This window comes from Rattus norvegicus, chromosome 10 (genome assembly GCF_036323735.1).
Source record: "Rattus norvegicus strain BN/NHsdMcwi chromosome 10, GRCr8, whole genome shotgun sequence".
Lineage (NCBI taxonomy): Eukaryota > Metazoa > Chordata > Mammalia > Rodentia > Muridae > Rattus > Rattus norvegicus.
This window is the reverse complement of record NC_086028.1, coordinates 44,216,558-44,236,699: the sequence shown is the minus strand read 5'-3', so window position 1 is coordinate 44,236,699 and position 20,142 is coordinate 44,216,558. Positions and strand designations below refer to the sequence as shown.

General features: G+C 44.9%; 3 protein-coding genes across 3 annotated transcripts; 1 reads left to right on the top strand and 2 right to left on the bottom strand.

The window, feature by feature from the left end:
• Nucleotides 1-1,864: 1,864 nt before the first annotated feature.
• On the bottom strand, nucleotides 1,865-3,417 carry H2ac25 (H2A clustered histone 25). Its single transcript, NM_021840.2, has one exon. The coding sequence runs from the start codon at nucleotides 3,410-3,412 to the stop codon at nucleotides 3,020-3,022; it is 393 nt and encodes a 130-aa protein (NP_068612.2). The 5' UTR covers nucleotides 3,413-3,417; the 3' UTR covers nucleotides 1,865-3,019.
• A 217-nt stretch (nucleotides 3,418-3,634) lies between these two features.
• On the top strand, nucleotides 3,635-4,382 carry H2bu1 (H2B.U histone 1). The gene has a single exon (NM_001109641.1). The coding sequence runs from the start codon at nucleotides 3,719-3,721 to the stop codon at nucleotides 4,097-4,099; it is 381 nt and encodes a 126-aa protein (NP_001103111.1). The 5' UTR covers nucleotides 3,635-3,718; the 3' UTR covers nucleotides 4,100-4,382.
• A 6,267-nt stretch (nucleotides 4,383-10,649) lies between these two features.
• Nucleotides 10,650-11,279, bottom strand: Hist3h2ba (histone cluster 3, H2ba). The gene has a single exon (NM_001111127.1). The coding sequence runs from the start codon at nucleotides 11,247-11,249 to the stop codon at nucleotides 10,869-10,871; it is 381 nt and encodes a 126-aa protein (NP_001104597.1). The 5' UTR covers nucleotides 11,250-11,279; the 3' UTR covers nucleotides 10,650-10,868.
• Between the last annotated feature and the right edge of the window lie 8,863 nt (nucleotides 11,280-20,142).

Here is a 20,142-nt window from a genome sequence, read left to right as displayed (position 1 = left end):
TGCTCCTTCATAGACATTCAGGTTAGTACCATGTTTAGCTATCTTAGCTGTCGGCAGTGCCACAATGAGATGTCCGTACATATGTCTCTCCCACATACGGATTTCATTTTGTCTGGATAGATGCCCAGGAGCAGGGGAGCTGGGACATATTATTAGGTCTATTTTTAGTTTTGTTGAGGTGGGAGATTATTGGATATGTGGGTGAACCTGCAAGAAATGGCCCCACAAGTAGAGACTAAATGTGGGAAGCGGGGGCTGGAGGAAAGACCCACACCCACACACCCAGAAGAGGAACACAGGATGCTACGGAGAGAGCTCCCACACGCTGCAACAAATGTCCAGAGTTATTTCCGAGGTTGTTCCAAGCTACATTCTTCTGGAACCTTCTTTCTTGCCTTCAATAAACAGCAGTGCATAGGGACATATGGAGAGTGGCTGAAATAATTCTAATACAGGCCTGTATTCAGAGACACAGTGGGCCAAGGAAAGACCTCCACACGACATTCACACAGGATGAACCTGGCAAGCTTATCTGCTAAGGCTTGCTCAGACCTACAGCCGTGTGAGGATCGGGTCCACACCGGCCTTCCGCATGGTCTCCGATGAAGGCAGCTGTGGTACATGAGTTTCACCTTTTACCTGAGGCAGGCCGGTTTTATTCTATAAAGGAAGCGCTGCACTACATCTCAGTCTTCTTTCTGTCCTTAGCTCTTCCAGGTTTCCTTAGTCCTCCCATGCCCCCACCCCCACGTGTGTGCATGTATGAATGTATGAATGTGTGAGTGCAGGCATGCATGCGTGTCTTCATGTATGAAGGTCCTCATGAGGACAATCTCAACCTCCACCTTGAGCCAGAGTCTCTTGTTAGCTGCTGTCTAGACCACAGCAGCTGGCCTGTGAGTTTCCGGGGATTCCCCGCTCTTCCCTGGAAGCACTAGAACTAGTCAAGTGCTAACCTGGCCCTGCGTTACATGGGTCCTGGACTTGCTCAGGTCTTCATGCTTGCACAGCAAGCTCTTTAGGCACTGTGTCACCTCTGCAGCCCCTGTCTTTAGTCACTGAGTTTCTTACAAACTTGGGTGAAATTCACAAGATACGGTGACCCTTTTCATGTGAACAGCTGAGGGACATTTAGCACATTTCTTATGCCTTCTTCCATGACCACACCAGGAAGGTCTGTATGGACTCTTTCCCTCCTTCAGCTCCTGTATCTATTGTCTGATTCCGGACATTCATCTTGTCCAGTCCCTTATGAGAGCAGTGTGTTAATCTATTCATTGGCTGATGAGTATTTGGGTTTCCTCTACCTTTTAGGTTTTAGGAATGATACTGTTTCTCCCATCTGTATAGCTTATGTTATATGCATACTCTTATTTTATTGGGCATATACCTAGGAATGGATCACAGGGTGCCTGAATCCAGTGAACATTCTCTTTTCAAGGTAGCTGCTGTTGGTACATTACATCTCTGGAAATGGTTATCCAGATGATCAGATCTTAGATCACAGCTGCTTCAATTGCAACTTTCTATAATTTTGGACACATTCACAATCATTGTTAATTATTTAGTAGCCACGTATGCCTGGGCAATTTATGAGCTGCATCTTTGCATTACATTTTACCTAATGGGAAATTAAATACTCCTTTTGGGAGGTGGTTGTGCATCTGACAGCAGCCTTAGACTAGATGAGAAACTGCCCGAGTACACCTCCCTCCACAATGTCTCTATCCTCATGAAATGGTAACATTACCCAATTCCTAAGAAGTTTAACCACCACTCAAGCGTTTAAGCAACCACAATGACCTATGAACACAAACTAAAACCAGAACCAGAGATTCTAACAAAAAAACATAAGGAAAAGATCTCTGGGGGTCCAACCCTCTGGCTTTATTTTACTGAGACCAGGATTTGCAAATGTATAATCTATGTGCAGTTTTCACTGTTGTGTTGAGACTCACTGTTAAGGAAATTGCCTATCCTTAGGCAAATGGGTTGAGACGTTGGTAGTTTATAAGCAGACTTGTAGTTATAGATGGTGTCTGAGGAGCCAGGCTTGAACAGATCCAGTTTTGGTAGAATATAAATTATATAATATTATATAATTGTCTTGATGACCTGTATTGCTAAAATTTAAATAGCGTGCAGCAGTTAACAGGGAAAAGAGGCCCGATTCTGTGACATTTTAAAGGATTTAAAGGCAACTCATTTAACCCTCTTCTCCCTTTCTCACTTACATGCTCCTGTTGATTTACCTGGAACTCCAACCATTCTTCATGCTGTAGAAGTCACAGTCCTCTCTAAACATTTAGTGTGATGCCGTTCTCCTTATATATAACAAAGGACACTGCTGTACTCTCAAACCTAGTTTTACCAAAATCATACAAATTATTGTTTCCCAAGATTAAGCTACTTAAGTGATCCAATTAACTAATTCCAAATGCCTGCTGGACCACCATGCTCACCTGTAATCCTACTTCTAAGTACCTGCTCCCCACCCCCACAAAAGAAACCAGCAAACTCCAAAGTTGTAAATCGCCTTATAACAAAACGTTTATATAAACAAGTAGCTTTGAAATACCCAAGCCTCTCCTCAGAAACCTTTGGAAGCCCCAAGGCGTTAAACTGATCCTAATTCAAGTGGACTTCATGTTTGATTTGAGCATCTCAATTTACTGTTTCAGTAGAAGCAAACACTATAGTGTCTACCAACCAGAACCTTATGCGAATTCCTACAGAATAAAGTCCAAACACGAACGTTAACTGAAACCTTGTGTCTGACACTGAAGTGGCGGGGTTGAAACTCGAACGTCTCCAACTGACCGCAGGCGAAGCCGTTAGCCTCCCATGAGCTCCCCAGGCGTCGCACTGGGATGCCGGAACGCATGGAAAGGAGTCGGGAGATCCTGGCCGGCCAGTAACTGGCGACAGGCTCAGTGTACAGCACTTCCTAATGAGGTTGGGGGTGGCTCTGAAAAGAGCCTTTGGTGTCCGTAAAGTTGCTCTAACGACCAGCAGGGCCTCACTTGCCCTTGGCCTTGTGGTGGCTCTCCGTCTTCTTGGGCAGCAACACCGCCTGGATGTTGGGCAGGACGCCGCCCTGCGCGATGGTCACGCGGCCCAGCAGCTTGTTGAGCTCCTCGTCGTTGCGGATGGCCAACTGCAGGTGGCGCGGGATAATCCGCGTCTTCTTATTATCGCGGGCCGCATTCCCAGCCAGCTCCAGGATCTCAGCAGTCAGGTATTCCAGCACAGCCGCTAGGTACACCGGAGCGCCGGCGCCCACCCGCTCCGAGTAGTTGCCCTTACGGAGAAGGCGGTGCACACGGCCCACTGGAAACTGCAGGCCAGCGCGGGATGAGCGAGACTTCGCTTTTGCACGAGCTTTGCCGCCCTGCTTGCCACGACCAGACATCTTCCCCTAACGACCAAAAGTACAGAAACAGAAGAAAGCTGGCAAAAAACGAATCTGTAAGCGCCAGCAAGCTCTTATATATGATCAGGAGGGAGGCTAGACTGAGCCTTCCTATTGGATGCCAATATAAGCCAATCAGAAGGGACGCCCGAGCCCTCCTAATTTGCATATGCCTTACCCCGAGATGACGTAATGTGAAATTGTATTCAATCAAAAGGAGTGATGCCTGATCCTTCATTTGAATACAAGACATACAAATACACTTAGTAGAGGGCTGCGCCGGTTTCTCCAGTGCAACTAGACATTATGCCGGATCCATCCAAATCGGCTCCAGCCCCCAAAAAAGGGTCCAAAAAGGCGGTCACCAAGGCGCAAAAAAAGGATGGCAAGAAACGCAAACGGGGCCGCAAGGAGAGCTACTCCATCTACGTGTACAAGGTGCTGAAGCAGGTGCACCCGGACACCGGCATCTCGTCCAAGGCCATGGGCATCATGAACTCGTTCGTCAACGACATCTTCGAGCGCATCGCCAGCGAGGCCTCCCGCCTGGCTCATTACAACAAGCGCTCGACCATCACGTCCCGCGAGGTGCAGACGGCCGTGCGCCTGCTGCTGCCTGGGGAGCTGGCCAAGCATGCCGTGTCGGAAGGCACCAAGGCAGTCACCAAGTACACCAGTTCCAAGTGAGGCGCGGCGAGGGTGCCCTCAATTCAAAGGCTCTTTTCAGAGCCACCCATACAGTCGTTAAAAGGGTCTTGAACACAGTGTGGGTCACTGATAATGGTCCCTCGCCTGAGACGTTCCCTGACACTGGGTGTGGCCAAGTCAGATTTTTGAGCGAGGGAATATGATGTGGCTGCTTTGCTCTTCCTAAGCGTAGTGAACGATAGCCGCGCGAGTAGCAAGGGGCGTAAGTCCCCTCCCCACGCCTGGAGCTTCGGTGGGCGAGGTCACAGTGCAGTGGTATTCTGGGCGTGCGACCCCTTCGTGGTCCCCGAACCTGCAATCCCTTTAGTACGTTTCCCATCCTCTTCTGGTATAGAGAGCGTCTTGATTCCCTGAAAACGACCATTCTGACATATCATGTCAACAAATCTGCACTGGCTGTATGTTGGAAAGGGGGCGGGGGAAGGTGCGGCACACCACAATGCCTGTGTGCAGGAGCTATGATGTATTCTGCCTGAACTGCCAGCAGCAGTTTCAGTGATTAGGGGATGGGTGATGGGAAAGAATTCTGTGGGTTTTTTGTTTGTTTGTTTGTTTGTTTTGAGCAAGAGTTGCTCCCCTAAAGCTGCGTTGTTTTGTGTGAAGCATTAGTAGAAGAATAGTCCACACTCAGCATTTATTTGGGGAATGCCATTTTTTTTCTTTTAAAAAATATTTATTTATTTTTACACTCCAGATTTTATTCCCCTCCAGGTCCACCCCTAACTGTTCCACATCCCATACCTGCCCCCACCCCAGGCTCCACAAGGATGTTCCCACCCCACCCACCCCACCAGACCTCTAAACTTCCTGGGGCCTCCAGTCTCTTGAGGGGTTTGGTGCATCCTTCTCTGACTGAACCCAGACCCAGGAGTCCTCTGCTGTATCTGTGTTGGAGGCCTCATCTCAGCTGGTGTATGCTGCCTGATCCAGTGTCTGAGAGATCTCGGGGGTCCAGGTTAATTAACACTGCTGGTCCTCCTACAGGGTTTCCCTCCTCCTCAGCTTCCTCCAGCTTCTCCCTAATTCAACCAGAGGGGTCAGCAGCTTCTGCCCATTGGTTGGGTGCACATATCTGCATCTGACTCTTTCAGCTCCTTGTTGGGTCTTTTGGAGGGAAGCATGATAGGTCCTTTCTTTTTTTTTATTTTTTTTATTTTTTTATTTTTTTATTTTATTTATTTATTTATTTATTTTTTATTATTAACTTGAGTATTTCTTATATACATTTCGAGTGTTATTCCCTTTCCCAGTTTCCGGGCAAACATCCCCCTCCCCCCTCCCCTTTCTTATCGGTGTTCCCCTCCCCACCCTCCCCCCATTGTCCCCCTCCCCCCAACAGTCTAGTTCACTGGGGGTTCAGTCTTAGCAGGACCCAGGGCTTCCCCTTCCACTGGTGCTCTTACTAGGATATTCATTGCTACCTATGAGGTCAGAGTCCAGGGTCAGTCCATGTATAGTCTTTAGGTAGTGGCTTAGTCCCTGGAAGCTCTGGTTGCTTGGCATTGTTGTACATATGGGGTCTCGAGCCCCTTCAAGCTCTTCCAGTTCTTTCTCTGATTCCTTCAACGGGGGTCCTATTCTCAGTTCAGTGGTTTGCTGCTGGTATTCGCCTCTGTATTTGCTGTATTCTGGCTGTGTCTCTCAGGAGCGATCTACATCCGGCTCCTGTCGGTCTGCACTTCTTTGCTTCATCCATCTTGTCTAATTGGATGGCTGTATATGCATGGGCCACAGGTGGGGCAGACTCTGAATGGGTGTTCCTTCAGTCTCTGTTTTAATCTTTGCCTCTATCTTCCCTGCCAAGGGTATTCTTGTTCCCCTTTTAAAGAAGGAGTGAACCATTCACATTTTGATCATCTGTCTTGAGTTTCATTTGTTCTAGGCATTTAGGGTAATTCAAGCATTTGGGCTAATAGCCACTTATCAGTGAGTGCATACCATGTATGTCTTTCTGTGTTTGGGTTAGCTCACTCAGGATGATATTTTCCAGTTCCAGCCATTTGCCTACGAATTTCATAAAGTCGTTGTTTTTGATAGCTGAGTAATATTCCATTGTGTAGATGTACCACATTTTCTGTATCCATTCCTCTGTTGAAGGGCATCTGGGTTCTTTCCAGCTTCTGGCTATTATAAATAAGGCTGCAATGAACATAGTGGAGCACGTGTCTTTTTTATATGTTGGGGCATCTTTTGGGTATATGCCCAAGAGAGGTATAGCTGGATCCTCAGGCAGTTCAATGTCCAATTTTCTGAGGATCCTCCAGACTGATTTCCAGAATGGTTGTACCAGTTTGCAATCCCACCAACAATGGAGGAGTGTTCCTCTTTCTCCACATCCTCGCCAACATCTGTTGTCCCCTGAGTTTTTGATCTTAGCCATTCTCACTGGTGTGAGGTGAAATCTCAGGGTTGTTTTGATTTGCATTTCCCTTATGACTAAAGATGTTGAACATTTCTTTAGGTGTTTCTCCGCCATTCGGCATTCCTCAGCTGTGAATTCTTTGTTTAGCTCTGAGCCCCATTTTTTAATAGGGTTATTTGTTTCCCTGTGGTCTAACTTCTTGAGTTCTTTGTATATTTTGGATATAAGGCCTCTATCTGTTGTAGGATTGGTAAAGATCTTTTCCCAATCTGTTGGTTGCCGTTTTGTCCTAACCACAGTGTCCTTTGCCTTACAGAAGCTTTGCAGTTTTATGAGATCCCATTTGTCAATTCTTGATCTTAGAGCGTAAGCCATTGGTGTTTTGTTCAGGAAATTTTTTCCAGTGCCCATGTGTTCCAGATGGGAATGCCATTTTTTATCGGGGATGTTTGGTTTGGCTTCTGTTTATGAAAAGAGGACTCATGGTAATTATTTGAGCTGTTATGAGACATGTCGAAAAATCCTTTCGTCTCCAACAGGGAATACTATGTAAATTTGATTTTTTTTTAAACCAAGTTGTCAAAGGGAGCCCCTCTCATCTGGGCTCATGTCAATAGGCATTTGGGGGAAGGATATCTCTGCTGGAATTTCTACAGTAGCTGTGCCACCTTCTGCTTTCCAGCTTGGTTCACATAAAAGGGGTTTTGATACCGTCCTGTGTTTTAAAAGTTAGCATCTGAAGTATTTTTTATCCTAAGTTCAAGTAACTGCAAAGATGCAAATGACAAAGCAAGAGGTTTTCTTTTTTTTTTTTAATCATTTTTTAAAATCAGTCTTTAAAACACCCATTGCTTTATCAATTTAACACCAGAGTCAGGTCAAAATAATTCTTTATTATTTTTATGTATTTATGTATTTATTTTTTTGGTTCTTTTTTTCGGAGCTGGGGACCGAACCCAGGGCCTTGCGCTTCCTAGGCAAGCGCTCTACCACTGAGCTAAATCCCCAACCCCTATTTTTATTTTTTTAATCTGTATTAACTTGAGTATTTCTTTTTTACATTTCGATTGTTATTCCCCTTCCCGGTTCTTAAAAAGGTATTTCAGGTTATTGTCACTGAGAATGTCTCTCTTATATTCCTTCTGCTTCAAATTCTGCCAACAGCAGTTGTATGTATATTGCATTTAATTCACTGCTGCTTCCAGATTGTCTATTGAAATTTTAACATGCCAACCTAGTTATCTCAGTATTTTGGAAAAAAGGACACAGGAGCAGCACAGAATCATTTAAGACATAAATCATTAAGTTTCGGTAATTTGTGAAGCTAGTCTTTCACGGAGGTTTGATGGGAGGAGGGGTTGGCTGAAGATTTGAACCCTAGACCTCAAGTATTAGCCAAAGTTCTCCATTGAGATGCAGCTCAGTCCTCTTCTGTCTGCCTGCCCAGATTATTATTTCAAGTTCACTCCTGGGTACAAGCAGTCAGTGTGTGGTATACAGCATTACTTTCACTTGACATCTTTAGGAAAGATAGAAATAAGCACATAGTAAAGGAAGCCTTGTCATAACTGACTCAGCCAATCCGTTTCCTCCTCTGTTATGGTGGAAAACACAAGCCGTGATCCATCTTCAGAAACATTGTCTCCATCTCTTTCTGTGTCTCTGTCTCTCTCTGACACACACACACACACACACACACACACACACACACACACACACAGAGAGAGAGAGAGAGAGAGAGAGAGAGAGAGAGAGAGAGAGAGGGAGAGAGAGAGGGAGAGAGAGAGGAGTTGTCAATTACTCCTGTAAGATTTGCTGGTCTAGACTGCACTGTGTAGACCAGACCGGTGTGGAATTCAGAGACCTCCTTTCTCTGCCTCCTGAGTGCTGTTATTAAAGGCATGCACCACCACTCTGTCAGTATTCTTTTTTTTTTTTTTCGGAGCTGAGGACCAAACCCAGGGCCTTGTGCTTGCTAGGCAAGTGCTTTACCACTGAGCTAAATCCCCAACCCCTCTGTCAGTATTCTTAATGGTCTCAAAAAAATAGAGGATTTGAAAGCCAGACATGGTGGCATAGACCTGTAACCACAGCAGCTGGGAGGAACAGAGGCAGGTGGATCTTTGTGTGCTCAAGGCCAGGCTATCCAGAGCTACATAGAGAGACCCTGTCACCAAATAAAATGCAAATGGGATTCAAAAAAAGATAGAATGTGATCTTCTGTGAGCTGATGCCAAATGACAGTCAAGCTACTACAGAGCTGCATGGCTGGCCTCTGGTGCCAACTATTCATTTTTAAATTTTAACTATGAGTGTTTTTTTTTCCTGCATTTATATGCACAGGATTTGTGCAGAAGTTAGAAGAGGAGGTCACAGGAAGGAGCCAGATCCCTTGAAACTAGTGTCACTGATGGTTGTAAAGCCATCATATGGATACCAGGAACTGAACCAAGGTCCTTTGCAATAGCAATATATATTCTTGACCCCGGAGCCATTTCTCCAGACCCAAGTATCCAATTTTAGAGGAGTATTTACAGTTGTTCTTCTAGATCCAGTACAGTACAACACACGATTTTAATAAAATGAAACCTTTCCCTCTAGAAGAAAGATGAACCTAAACATTGTTTACTACCAAGGGGAGGGGGGAAAAGCAATGAGCAAATCTAGCACACAATTTCCAAGTATAATTAATTCTCTAACAGCACATTTATAGTTGTCATTAATGCAATGGATTGTGTGTGTGTGTGTGTGTGTGTGTGTGTGTGTGTGTGTGTGTGTTTAACAAAAGCTGGAAGTTCAGAATAAGCTGCCCAGGTATATTATATCGGCAGCCACAGCTCAGAATGGGGGAAGATCTGTCCTTTCGTAGAATGTGAACATTAAGGAGTAGAGAAATTAATGAAGAAATTTGTCTCTGCTGTTGAGATTTTATAATATAGAAAACTGAGAGCGACTGTATACAAAATTAATGTCTCTAGTTTCATGTTTTAAGAGGTGAAATTGAAAATTGGAGAATGCTAGGAGTGTACAACACATATATGAGAATCTGCAATCGTAAGAATTAGGACAATGCAAATGGCTAGTTCTCTGGACCTGAAAAACTTAATTTTAGTGAGGTTGGGAGTGGGGGTGAGGATTTGCAGGCACGTAGTCTGAAACAATAAGATGGCTGTTCCCTGCTCTTTACTGGATGTTCAAAACCAATTTACTAATTAGTAGGGAACCAACCAAGAATTTTGAGCGAGTGAAAAAAAAAAACCTGTCTCTTTAAGAAGAAATTGCCAATAGAAAGACTCTGGTCTTTCTTGTATGAGACAGGAAGAGGTTAAATGTTGACAAACGAGTGGAGGCAATGTGAGGAGGAAGACTGCCATTGTTCACCAGTGAAACCAACATGAAATCGGAACCCGGGGCAACTAGGAGTTCAAGAAAGATGGGCTTCTCTGACATATAGTGAAGAACCACCGATATTTGAATTTTAGAGGAAGGATAGTTTGGACTATTCTTTTTTTTTTTTTTTTTTTTTTTTTGGTTCTTTTTTTCGGAGCTGGGGACTGAACCCAGGGCCTTGCGCTTCCTAGGTAAGCACTCTACCACTGAGCTAAATCCCCAGCCCCTGGACTATTCTTGCAAGCCTTACTCATTTATGCAACCTACACTGAATACAACGTGCGTAGCTTTTTGTTATTTTAAAGGTTCTATTCTAAAGGATGCTTCACCATTTACTAGAGTTCTGTCAATGTAAATACACATTTATATAATATATACTCTCACACATACGCATACATTGAGATGAAACAAAAGGACCTTTCATTGTTTAAATACGTCTATGGATAATATACCAGTCTTCACCGGAAAGATTGTTGCCTAATTAGGTAAGGTTGGAGAGCAGGGGCTGTACATCCCACTGTTAGGCATTTCTAGTAGAATACAATAGAAGACCTGCTTAAACTGTTTTTGGCCAGAATGTTTTAATCCTGGCAAGGTGATGGAGCAAGATGGCTCCGAGAGCATCAGCTCTGAGAGCGCAGCACCCTGAGCCTCACACAGTACTCTGCAGGGGGAGGGGAATGGAGAGAAATCTTGTTGCTGACACAGCCCCCCCCCCCCAACCGCGCAACCCATGTCAAATTTCTCCAGGAGCCATCTATTAAACTACATTCGATTTGGCCAAAATTGAACCAGACAAATTTATTAATGTACCATTATGAACAAGAGGTATTATATCTCAGGGTCCCGCGGTCCAGTACAACCCCTCCCTCCCTCTCTTCCACCCCATCCCAATGTTCATCAGGTGAATGACAATCTTAGGCAGAACGCTCCTTTTTTGAGCCTGGAAGGTGGCTCTGAAAAGAGCCTTTGGGTTGGGGGCGCTCTCGCCGCGCCTCACTTGGAACTGGTGTACTTGGTGACTGCCTTGGTGCCTTCCGACACGGCATGCTTGGCCAGCTCCCCAGGCAGCAGCAGGCGCACGGCCGTCTGCACCTCGCGGGACGTGATGGTCGAGCGCTTGTTGTAATGAGCCAGGCGGGAGGCCTCGCTGGCGATGCGCTCGAAGATGTCGTTGACGAACGAGTTCATGATGCCCATGGCCTTGGACGAGATGCCGGTGTCCGGGTGCACCTGCTTCAGCACCTTGTACACGTAGATGGAGTAGCTCTCCTTGCGGCCCCGTTTGCGTTTCTTGCCATCCTTTTTCTGTGCCTTGGTGATGGCTTTCTTGGAACCCTTCTTCGGCGCGGGAGTGGAGCGGGAAGGTTCCGGCATCCTGCTGCACTGGCTGCACCCAGACGAACAGGGATACGGGGAAGGCAGGGATATTTGTCATCTTTATATTTAAATGAAGGCTCCAAAGTACTCGCGTCTGATTGGACAAGCATAAAATGTTGTAACTAGGTGACCACGCTTCTTCTTTTCTATTGGTTTTCTATCCCAACCAATCCGAAAGTGCATTGACTGAGCAAGCTCAGGTATCTTATCTTTGTCTGAACCCTTTGTTTTAACATAGATGGTTTAGCGTCTCCCCTGACTGTGGACCTGGCTGTGAGGGAACTAGGCAGCCCGGGTCTGATCCTTGTTAAGCTAAATCGCTAGCCATTTCGTTCTCACCCTCAGCTAATGAAGGAGAAGCTTGTTGCCTGCTTAGATAGAGGAGGTGACAGCTTCTGACTTCCATTTGTTTCTAGTCACTCTCCATCCAGGGGAAACAAAAGCAAAGACATTTCTATGACCAAATTCCAACAGTTCATTGGGAAATCTGAAAACAAACAAAGGATGTTTCACTGGAAGTGTGTGTGGCTGGGTAGACTTTCATTTGGAGAAGGGTATTAATTACAGGACACAGCAGGTTGACACACTCTACCCAGCGCGCGCTCTCGCGTACCATCCCCCGCCCCGCCCCCCCTCTGCATGGTACTGAGAGAAAATAAAAAGGCTGAATATTCTCATGGCTCACATTTCAGCATCACTTGGAGAGCTGGCTTTTATAAACTGACAAATCCTGGTCTGGAGGCCAGTTAGCTTCCATACCTGGGGCAGACAATCTACTTCTTTGCGTCTCTATTTCTTCATGTGATGACTTAATGCCTGTTAGATGCTGTCAGTTCATGTGGATGAAGAAGCAGGCAAGGTGCCCTGCACACACTTGTGCATAATTTCTATGAGCTCCTTTCACGTCAACACACAGTCTTTTTTTTTTTTTAATATCCCACCGAAATACAGAGAGAATTATAATCTCCCACACAGAGAGGCGGCTGTCGTTCCGGTGTCTGCGGGGTGAAAGATAATTTTGCACTTGGCAGATGCCCAGCCAATGCTTGGTAAAAGAACAAACCTGGGAGCCTATTCAGCTGGCTGCTGGTGCCTTGGCTATCTTGATGCTGTCGTTTGTCAACAACATATTCTTGGTTATCAAGAAGAGAAATATTGCTTTCAAAGCAATATTGTAAGAAAAAAAAATTAGAGCCAGGCAATGGTGGCACACTCCTTTAATCCCAGCACGGGGAGGAAGCGGGGAGGGGTGGTGCGGCGTGGGGAGGGGTGGGGAGGGGGAGCAGATGCAGGCAGATGTCAGAGTTTGAGGCCAGCCTGGTCTGTAGACGGAGTTCCAGGACAGCCAGGGCTACACAAAAAAACCCTGTCTTGAAAAATAAAAGCAAGCAAACAACCAAACAGAGAAAAATCACTTAAGGAAAAAAAAAACATTTTGGGTGTCAACCCTCCTATAACACTTAACGTAAACAGATCTTGGGTTAAATTTGCAAGTACTGAGAGTGGGAAGGTTAATGTTACAGACCTCTATACATCAGAGAAAAAATTACCAATTGTTTAAGAATATGAATAGGAAAGAGAAATTTGAAAAATAACACTACTATCAAACTAACATAAAAGAGATGCTCCTTCAAACAACGGTAGATGTTTCACCTACTAAAGTGGTAGTGGCCGGAGCTGCCTAGTGCATGCGAAATTACTGCCCTACACTGAAAAAAAAAAAAAAACCAAACAAACTGAGGAAATTAGTAAATATCAAGATTCTCTACACTAAGCCAGAAACCCCACTGTCAATTGTAGTCTCCCAAAGTAACGACTGTGTTTGCAAGCAAAAGGGGACAGTTTCATAAACAGTGTGTGTAAAAAAATATATAAAAGAGATGAGGCTCAACCATGCGTATGAAGATACAAAGTAGAATCAATTACTGCTCACTTTTACCCTGGAGCTTGCTATTCTTACTGTTAAAGTCTCATCTGGGCGGTGGTGGTACATGCTTTTAATTCCAGCACTCGGGAGGCAGAGGCAGGCAGATCAGAGTTTGAGGCCAGCCTGGTCTACAGAGCCAGTTCCAGGACAGCTGGCGCTACACTGAGAAACCCTGCCTCAAAAAAAACAAAAACAAACAAACAAAAAAACCAAAATATAAACAAAAACAAAAAAACCCCAAAAACAAAAAACCCCAAAACAAAAAAAAAAACCCAAAAAAACCAAAAAACAAAAAAACCAAATCAAAACAAACAAAAGAACAAAAAAGGACATCTTAGCTCTTGTAGCTCGTCTAGCCTTGCATTTCTGATGGTCTTGCTTCCTTCTCCAGTGGGCTGAGTTGACAGCTAAACCTGGCTCATTAAATGTTGTTTTAGAGGCTATTTAACAAGGGAGAATAATATTCATCAAAACTTAATAATAAGCACGACTGCATGAAGTATCCCTTGCATTGATGTCAACATCTAAGTCACTTTCTATCCATCTTGGCAGTGTGTTGTTGTGTGTCTACACTGTGTTCAGAGTGGACAAAAACCTCTCTCCCTCACTCCAAGGCCACATTGCAGTGGCCACTCCTCTATGGGGGAGGGGTTGATCCTGAATAAAAATGTTCTATTTTACTGTTCATTTAATGTGGTTAAAAAAAAAAAAACAAACGACAAAAAAAAAAAAAAAAAAAAACAAAAAACAGGGCTGGAGAGATGGCTCAGTGGTTAGGAGCACTGACTGTTCTTCCAGAGATCCTGAGTTCAATTCCCACCAGCCACATGGTGGCTCACAACCATCTGTAATGGGATCCGATGCCCTCTTCTGGTGTGTCTGAAGGCAGTAAATCTTAAAAAGACAAAAAAAAAAACCCAAAAAACCCCAAATCCATACCTAATGGATCTGGAATTGTATAAAGTATAAAAGTTGTCAGAGTAACAGTAACTTCCTGTCATTCTTAACAGGTGTGGAGGTGTGGAGGGAGGTGTGGAGGTGTGGAGGTGTGGAGGTGTGGAGGTGTGGAGGTGTGGAGCAGACAGGTTGTGAAGGAAGAGTTAACTTACTCACACACCAAATAAAATTCAGTCAAAAAGACTCTAGAACCATGAGTTTCCACAGAACCCACAGAAACCTTAAAGAATGCATCTAAGGGACTAAGTGCCACAGGTCAGTTAGTTACAGTTTGAGCCTAATATTAATATGCATATCTCTCTCTCTCTCTCTCTCTCTCTCTCTCTCTCTCTCTCTCTCTCTCTCTCTCTTTTGCTGTTGGCAATTTTGGCCAAAGATTATTGTTTAACCAAAACTTAATAATCCTGCACATTCCTCCTCATTTATGTCTTTAAAAGCAAGCAAGCAAGCAAACAAACAAGAGTAACAACAAACTGTTCCCTTGCTCCAGCTTCTTTGAATGTTCTATTCATTGCTCACTTTAGGACATGGGTTCCCACTTCAGCACTTGGCTCTCCCATGGAGGATCCCATTCTTCATAAAGCAATATTGTTGGTCTGGAGAACTCCTGCTGTTACTCGACCAACCTGTTGGGTTATAGGCAAAACATTGGCAAACTGGAGGGTTTTGTTTGTGAGAAAGAAGAGAGGAGAGGAGAAAGGGTTGGTAAAGGAAAGGAAAGGAGAGGAAAGGAAAGGAGAGGAAAGGAAAGGAAGGAGAACCCAGGAGAAAGGAAGACAAGAAAGTGAGAACGGAAGGCCACCAGAGGTGGCTCAATGGGTGTAAAGACATCAAGTGTCAAGTCCTAAAGGCTAGAGTCCAGAGCTAGTGTCCACAGGGCAGAAGGAGAGAAGGGTTTCCTACAGGTTGTCCTCTGACCACCCATAAAGGCACACAATGTGAATCAAAATGTAGCTCTGAAAAATTAAGAGAAGAAAATGAAAAAGGAAAGTCTGGGAAGCAATGACTTCTGTTTCAGCCACTAAAGGCAGATACATTTGGGTTTGGTGGTAGCTTTAGAAGGGGATGCTGAAACCCTTTGTTTTGTTTGCACCTCTTTTTTTTTTCTTTACTGGTTCTAAAGCCTAGTGTCTGGCACTGGCGGCTGGCGGTCCCATGCAGAATGACTTTCTTTGGCATCAATAAGCACCTTGACATCCTGGATTTCTTTGGTTCTGCTCTGCATACATTTTTTTCTACTATGAGCAAGATCTCACCCAACCACGAGGCTGGACTCTTTATAAATTTCCACAATTAATTATAGGTCACACACTGTCATGGTCAATAGATGAGATGTACATTTGGGAGGGGGGTCCCTGAAAGAGGCTGATAGTTGGAGGAGCAGTAACACTTGGCACCCTGGGGGAGAAAGGGGTTGCAGGATGCAGAGGGCATGTTACCGGCTTCGCTGCATGGCTGAGCCTTTGACTTTGGAGCTGCAGGAGTGAGAGGCAGGCATTGGTGGTGAGCTTGAGTCCTCTCCTCTCCTAAAAGTAGGAACAAGATTTCCTGGTCCTCCGTCCTCTGCAGTTCCCAGCTGGCATCCTTTGGACAAAGGCCTGCTCACCACTACACTGAAGCCTTTCTTCCGGGGACATCTATGGTGTGGTGTGATTCTGGGCTGCTGGAAAGTCCCTCAGTTAAGAATGCTGTTTTCTCTGACTGTGCATCCAAGGGCTTTAGCTGACAGCAGCGAGGAATAGGGATGTGAGGAGGGGAGCTGGCCTCTTCCTCTGGACTGTGTGACCATTTCTCTTTTACATCAGCAAATGTTATAAAAGGCAATGAGCAGTTAAGGTCAATTGTCACAATGGATGCAGCAGCCCGGGAAAGCACGGCTACATCCCTAGCCCTGCAAACCGCATGCAGCCAGTTTGGTGTCTCTGTGCACCAGCCTCGCTTCTCCAGCCCCACAGACTCTGGTGACATTTTCTTCCGTGCAAGTGATCACTTCCTCCTCTAGCCCTTAGGTAATTCATGCTTCTCCCCCTAAGAACAGTAATAAAATGTCTTAGGAACTGCTGAAAGTGATCCAGTGGCTTTTGAGCAGTCTCAGAACTTGTGAGAGCATGTACCTTTTCAAGAGACATAGTGTTTGTGGGGGTGGGGTGGGGCTGGGGGGATGGGAGGAGGAGCAGAGGGGTCCCAGTGGCTCTAGAGGGAGGAAGGCTGGGGATGGTGGGAAGGGAGACAGTCAGGAATGACTGCAGCCTTAAGCACGATGAGATCACATCTCAGGCCTTACCAGAGCCTGCCCTGCCCCGGGTCTTCTTTCCCCACTCCACAGAGCACACATATCTGAGGAAATCACTGTGGTGTCTATGAACAAGAGAGAATACGAAGGTACGAATGCTCAGGAAATACAACTAATTCCTCACCAGGGAACAAAACTGAAGGCCTCTGCCAGGCGGTGGGATGAGAGACAGCCCTGGGAAGTGCCGGAGCAGCTCTGAGGCTGAGAGCGACACACTGGAATCATCTCAGACCTGGATTAAGCCACTTTTGGAAGCATGGATTTATGGGTTACCACTGGAGTCTTTTTTGCTATAACCAGCTACTGCTGGGTCAGTCTCGCTGCAGGATGCTCGGAGTGCTCTGCAGAATCCCCACAGCCAGATGCAGCCCTCAGCTTTGAATTTAGTAGCATTAGGAGCTTCTCCATATGTGTAAACTGCAGTCTGTGGTATTCGGTCACAGCTGCAGAAAACACCTGATAAGGCCCTGCCTGCCCTGGAGTCTCCATCTTTCTGGTAGTCTCCTTGCAGCCCCAGGTACAGCTGCTCGACCGGCTTCTCTCCACCTGGTAGGGCCCTGCTGTGCACAGGGCACCAAGTGTTCTTTGTCCTAATCCTGCAGACAAGAGACTTTGCTGCTTCTCACTTGGGCTTTGTTCCTTTTCTTTTTTTTCTTCTTCTTTTTTCTTTTTTTTGGGAGCTGGGGACCGAACCCAGGTCCTTGCGCTTGCTAGGCAAGCACTCTACCACTGAGCTAAATCCCCAACCCTTGTTCCTTTTCTTAAAGAACACACACACACACACACACACACACACACACACACCTTAATCATAATTACATATATACACATACATATATATGTATACACACGTATTTCCTAATCATAATTATATATACACATACACACACACCTTAATCATAATTACATATATACACATACATATATATGTATACACATGTATTTCCTAATCATAATTATATATATACACATACATACACACACACACACACACACACACACACACACACACACACACACACATTTAAATTCAGGTATGGTGATAGCAACAGAGCAGGAGACCAATCAATGACACTGTGAAAGCTGTCAGAAACAAAAATGGAGCCTCTCTTCGTTGTAGCGAAGTGACTTCCTCTGGGCCTGACAAGATCATCGGCCATTACGGAGCAGAGACCTGAAGACTAAATGACATCTGGGTTTATAATAAAGGTAGTAGGGATGCTAATAGTCACTCATAGTACGAGGGGGCATCTGCATCTGTGCTGCAATGGTCTTGGGGGTTCCAACTGGAGTATATAGAGTAGAAGGCTGGCTGGAGGTGGGAACCGTGGGGATGAAGCCTCCCTGAGTTATCACCCTGGTGACGTGGGACTTTTTAAGAATATAACTCTTAATTCACTTACGGTCGATAAGTTACCTTTTCCCGTGTCCTGTCAGTAATTCCAATAAACATATTGCGCTTGGTGGAATTATTTCTTTGACATAGCAGTGCCCTATCTGGACAAACAGACATGCCCTCACATCTTCCCAGGAAGCCACACAATGTTTTGTCCAGCTCTAACCCAAACCATGTAATTCTAAAGCAGTGCGCCCAATGAAGAGTAGCTCAAAAGGCTCAAAGGGTGCTGCCACCACATACAGAGAGTACTACAGGGGGATTGCCCACAACTCTCTCGTGGCCACAGAGTCCTGTTTGGGGGTATTTCATGTGATGCTCCTCTACTGCCTTTCAAACGTGCTTGCCTCAGCCCCCCTGTTTACAACGGCTTGTGTTCCCTTCCTGATGAGCTGCCCTTTCCAAATACTATTCTTCAGGAAATCTCCCTTTTGGTTGTTACTTGGGTTTTTGCCATCACAAATATAGAACATTGTATCAGACCAGATACTTTTGTTCTAATTGTAAGGTACATGGATAGGTCCCTGTCATCCATCTGCTTCTGTATTGTCTACACACTTGGATCCTGTCTCTCACCCAGGCGAGACTTTCTCCCTGCACTTCATTGTCCCGTTCATCATTAAAATGAGGGCTCTCTATCTATCCACTTGATGGTCAACTGCTCATTTATTTCAGAGTCCTATAACTGACTCATTTCTAGTCTCCTGTTGTTCGTCTGTGCAGGCCCTTACAAACAAAACCCCAGAGTGCTTTGGTCAGCTTGAGGGAACTGTTTCAGAGAGATACAGAACAATGCAAACGCTTCACATTGTTACTGTTGCTGCTGGCGATTTATATTTGTAAACACCATAGGTATAGTTGAACTTTTGGATTTTTGTTCATTTGTTTGGATTGGTTTGGTTTTCAGGACAGAGTTTCTCTGTAGCCCTGACTGACCTGGAACTCACCCTGTAGACCAGGCTGGCCTGAAACTCTCAGAGAGCTCCTGGCTCTGCCTCCCAAGTGCTAGGGTCAAAGGTGAGGAGCATCATTACAGCCTGGCTTTTTGATTTTTAGGATCTTAAATAATTTCATGAATTTTGAACATCTGAATATTTATTTCCACATCTTAAATATTTAAAAGGTAATAGTTATTAGGTAACTGGCTTGATGCAATTTTCTTTGAAGCAGACTCTATATTTTATTACACAGTTTGGGGGGCTGTAGGGATGGCTCAGTACCTAAGTTGCTCTTTCAGAAGACTAGTGCTGGATTTCCAGTGCCCATGTTGAGTGGTTCACAACATCCAATAACTCAGGCTCCATGGTATCTGATGTCCCTCTTCTGGTCTCCACAGGTACCACACATACACATAAACATAAATGAAATATTTTTTTAAAGAAAAGGCTGTAGTATACATTTAAGCACAGGCTGTAAAGAGGAGAGAGGATGCTGAACAGATGGCTCAGTGGTAAGAGCACCTGACTTTGCCACAGAGGACCTAGGTCAGTTCCCAGCTGTCATATGGTGACCCACAACTGTCTATAAGTCCAATTCTGACACCTTCGAGTGGCCCCTGGGTACTGTGCACTCATACGGTATGTATGCATGCCTGCAGGCAAATGCTCATACGCATAACATAAAAAGAAACGTTTTAAAATTTAAACAATTTAAAAAGAAGAGAGAGGCTCAGTTAGAGCACACACCGTCAAGTGGGTGTGGAATTCTCAAGGGAATTGCTGAATTTTTTAAGTCAAACAGATAAAATGTTTTTTTTAAAATGTTTATCTTTAGAATCAAATATTAGAGGCAGTTCATAGGCTCGGATGTATCCCAGAGGTGGAAGGTTTTCCCCAGTATATACGAGGCCCTTCATTTGATCCCCAGAGTGGAATTCTGGTAAGGGCAATTAATCCTAAAGCTTAGCCGTTCGTGTATTTCTTCCCATGTAACATGGCATTAGAAGAGTGCACTTTCAGGTACACCTTGGTCATGATACTTAGGCAGTGTTTGGGATGCCCATGTGCTGAGCCAGCTTCCGGGACACAACGTATGTCTGCTTCCCATCCCCACTATGCTTTTGCTGTTATTTTTGTTTGGTTTGGTTTTTTTTTTTTTTTTTTTTTTTTACATCAAGGTAGGCCATGTAGTTCAAACTGGCCTAGGACTCAGTTTCCCTGCCTCCACCTCCCAATTGCTGGGATTGTAAGTACGGTCATTGTCGAGGGTGTATAAAGCCCTGGGTTTGAGCACTAGACCTCAGTAACAATTTCAGAACCATGTTGGATATGGCCACGGTCAGTTAGATGAGTGTGAAAGTGACTAATTACAACTGATT

What these genes read in the sequence shown, in the direction of transcription:
- H2ac25 (NM_021840.2), bottom strand. Translation starts at nt 3,412, where the DNA reads ATGTCTGGTCGTGGCAAGCAGGGCGGCAAAGCTCGTGCAAAAGCGAAG.
- H2bu1 (NM_001109641.1), top strand. Translation starts at nt 3,719, where the DNA reads ATGCCGGATCCATCCAAATCGGCTCCAGCCCCCAAAAAAGGGTCCAAA.
- Hist3h2ba (NM_001111127.1), bottom strand. Translation starts at nt 11,249, where the DNA reads ATGCCGGAACCTTCCCGCTCCACTCCCGCGCCGAAGAAGGGTTCCAAG.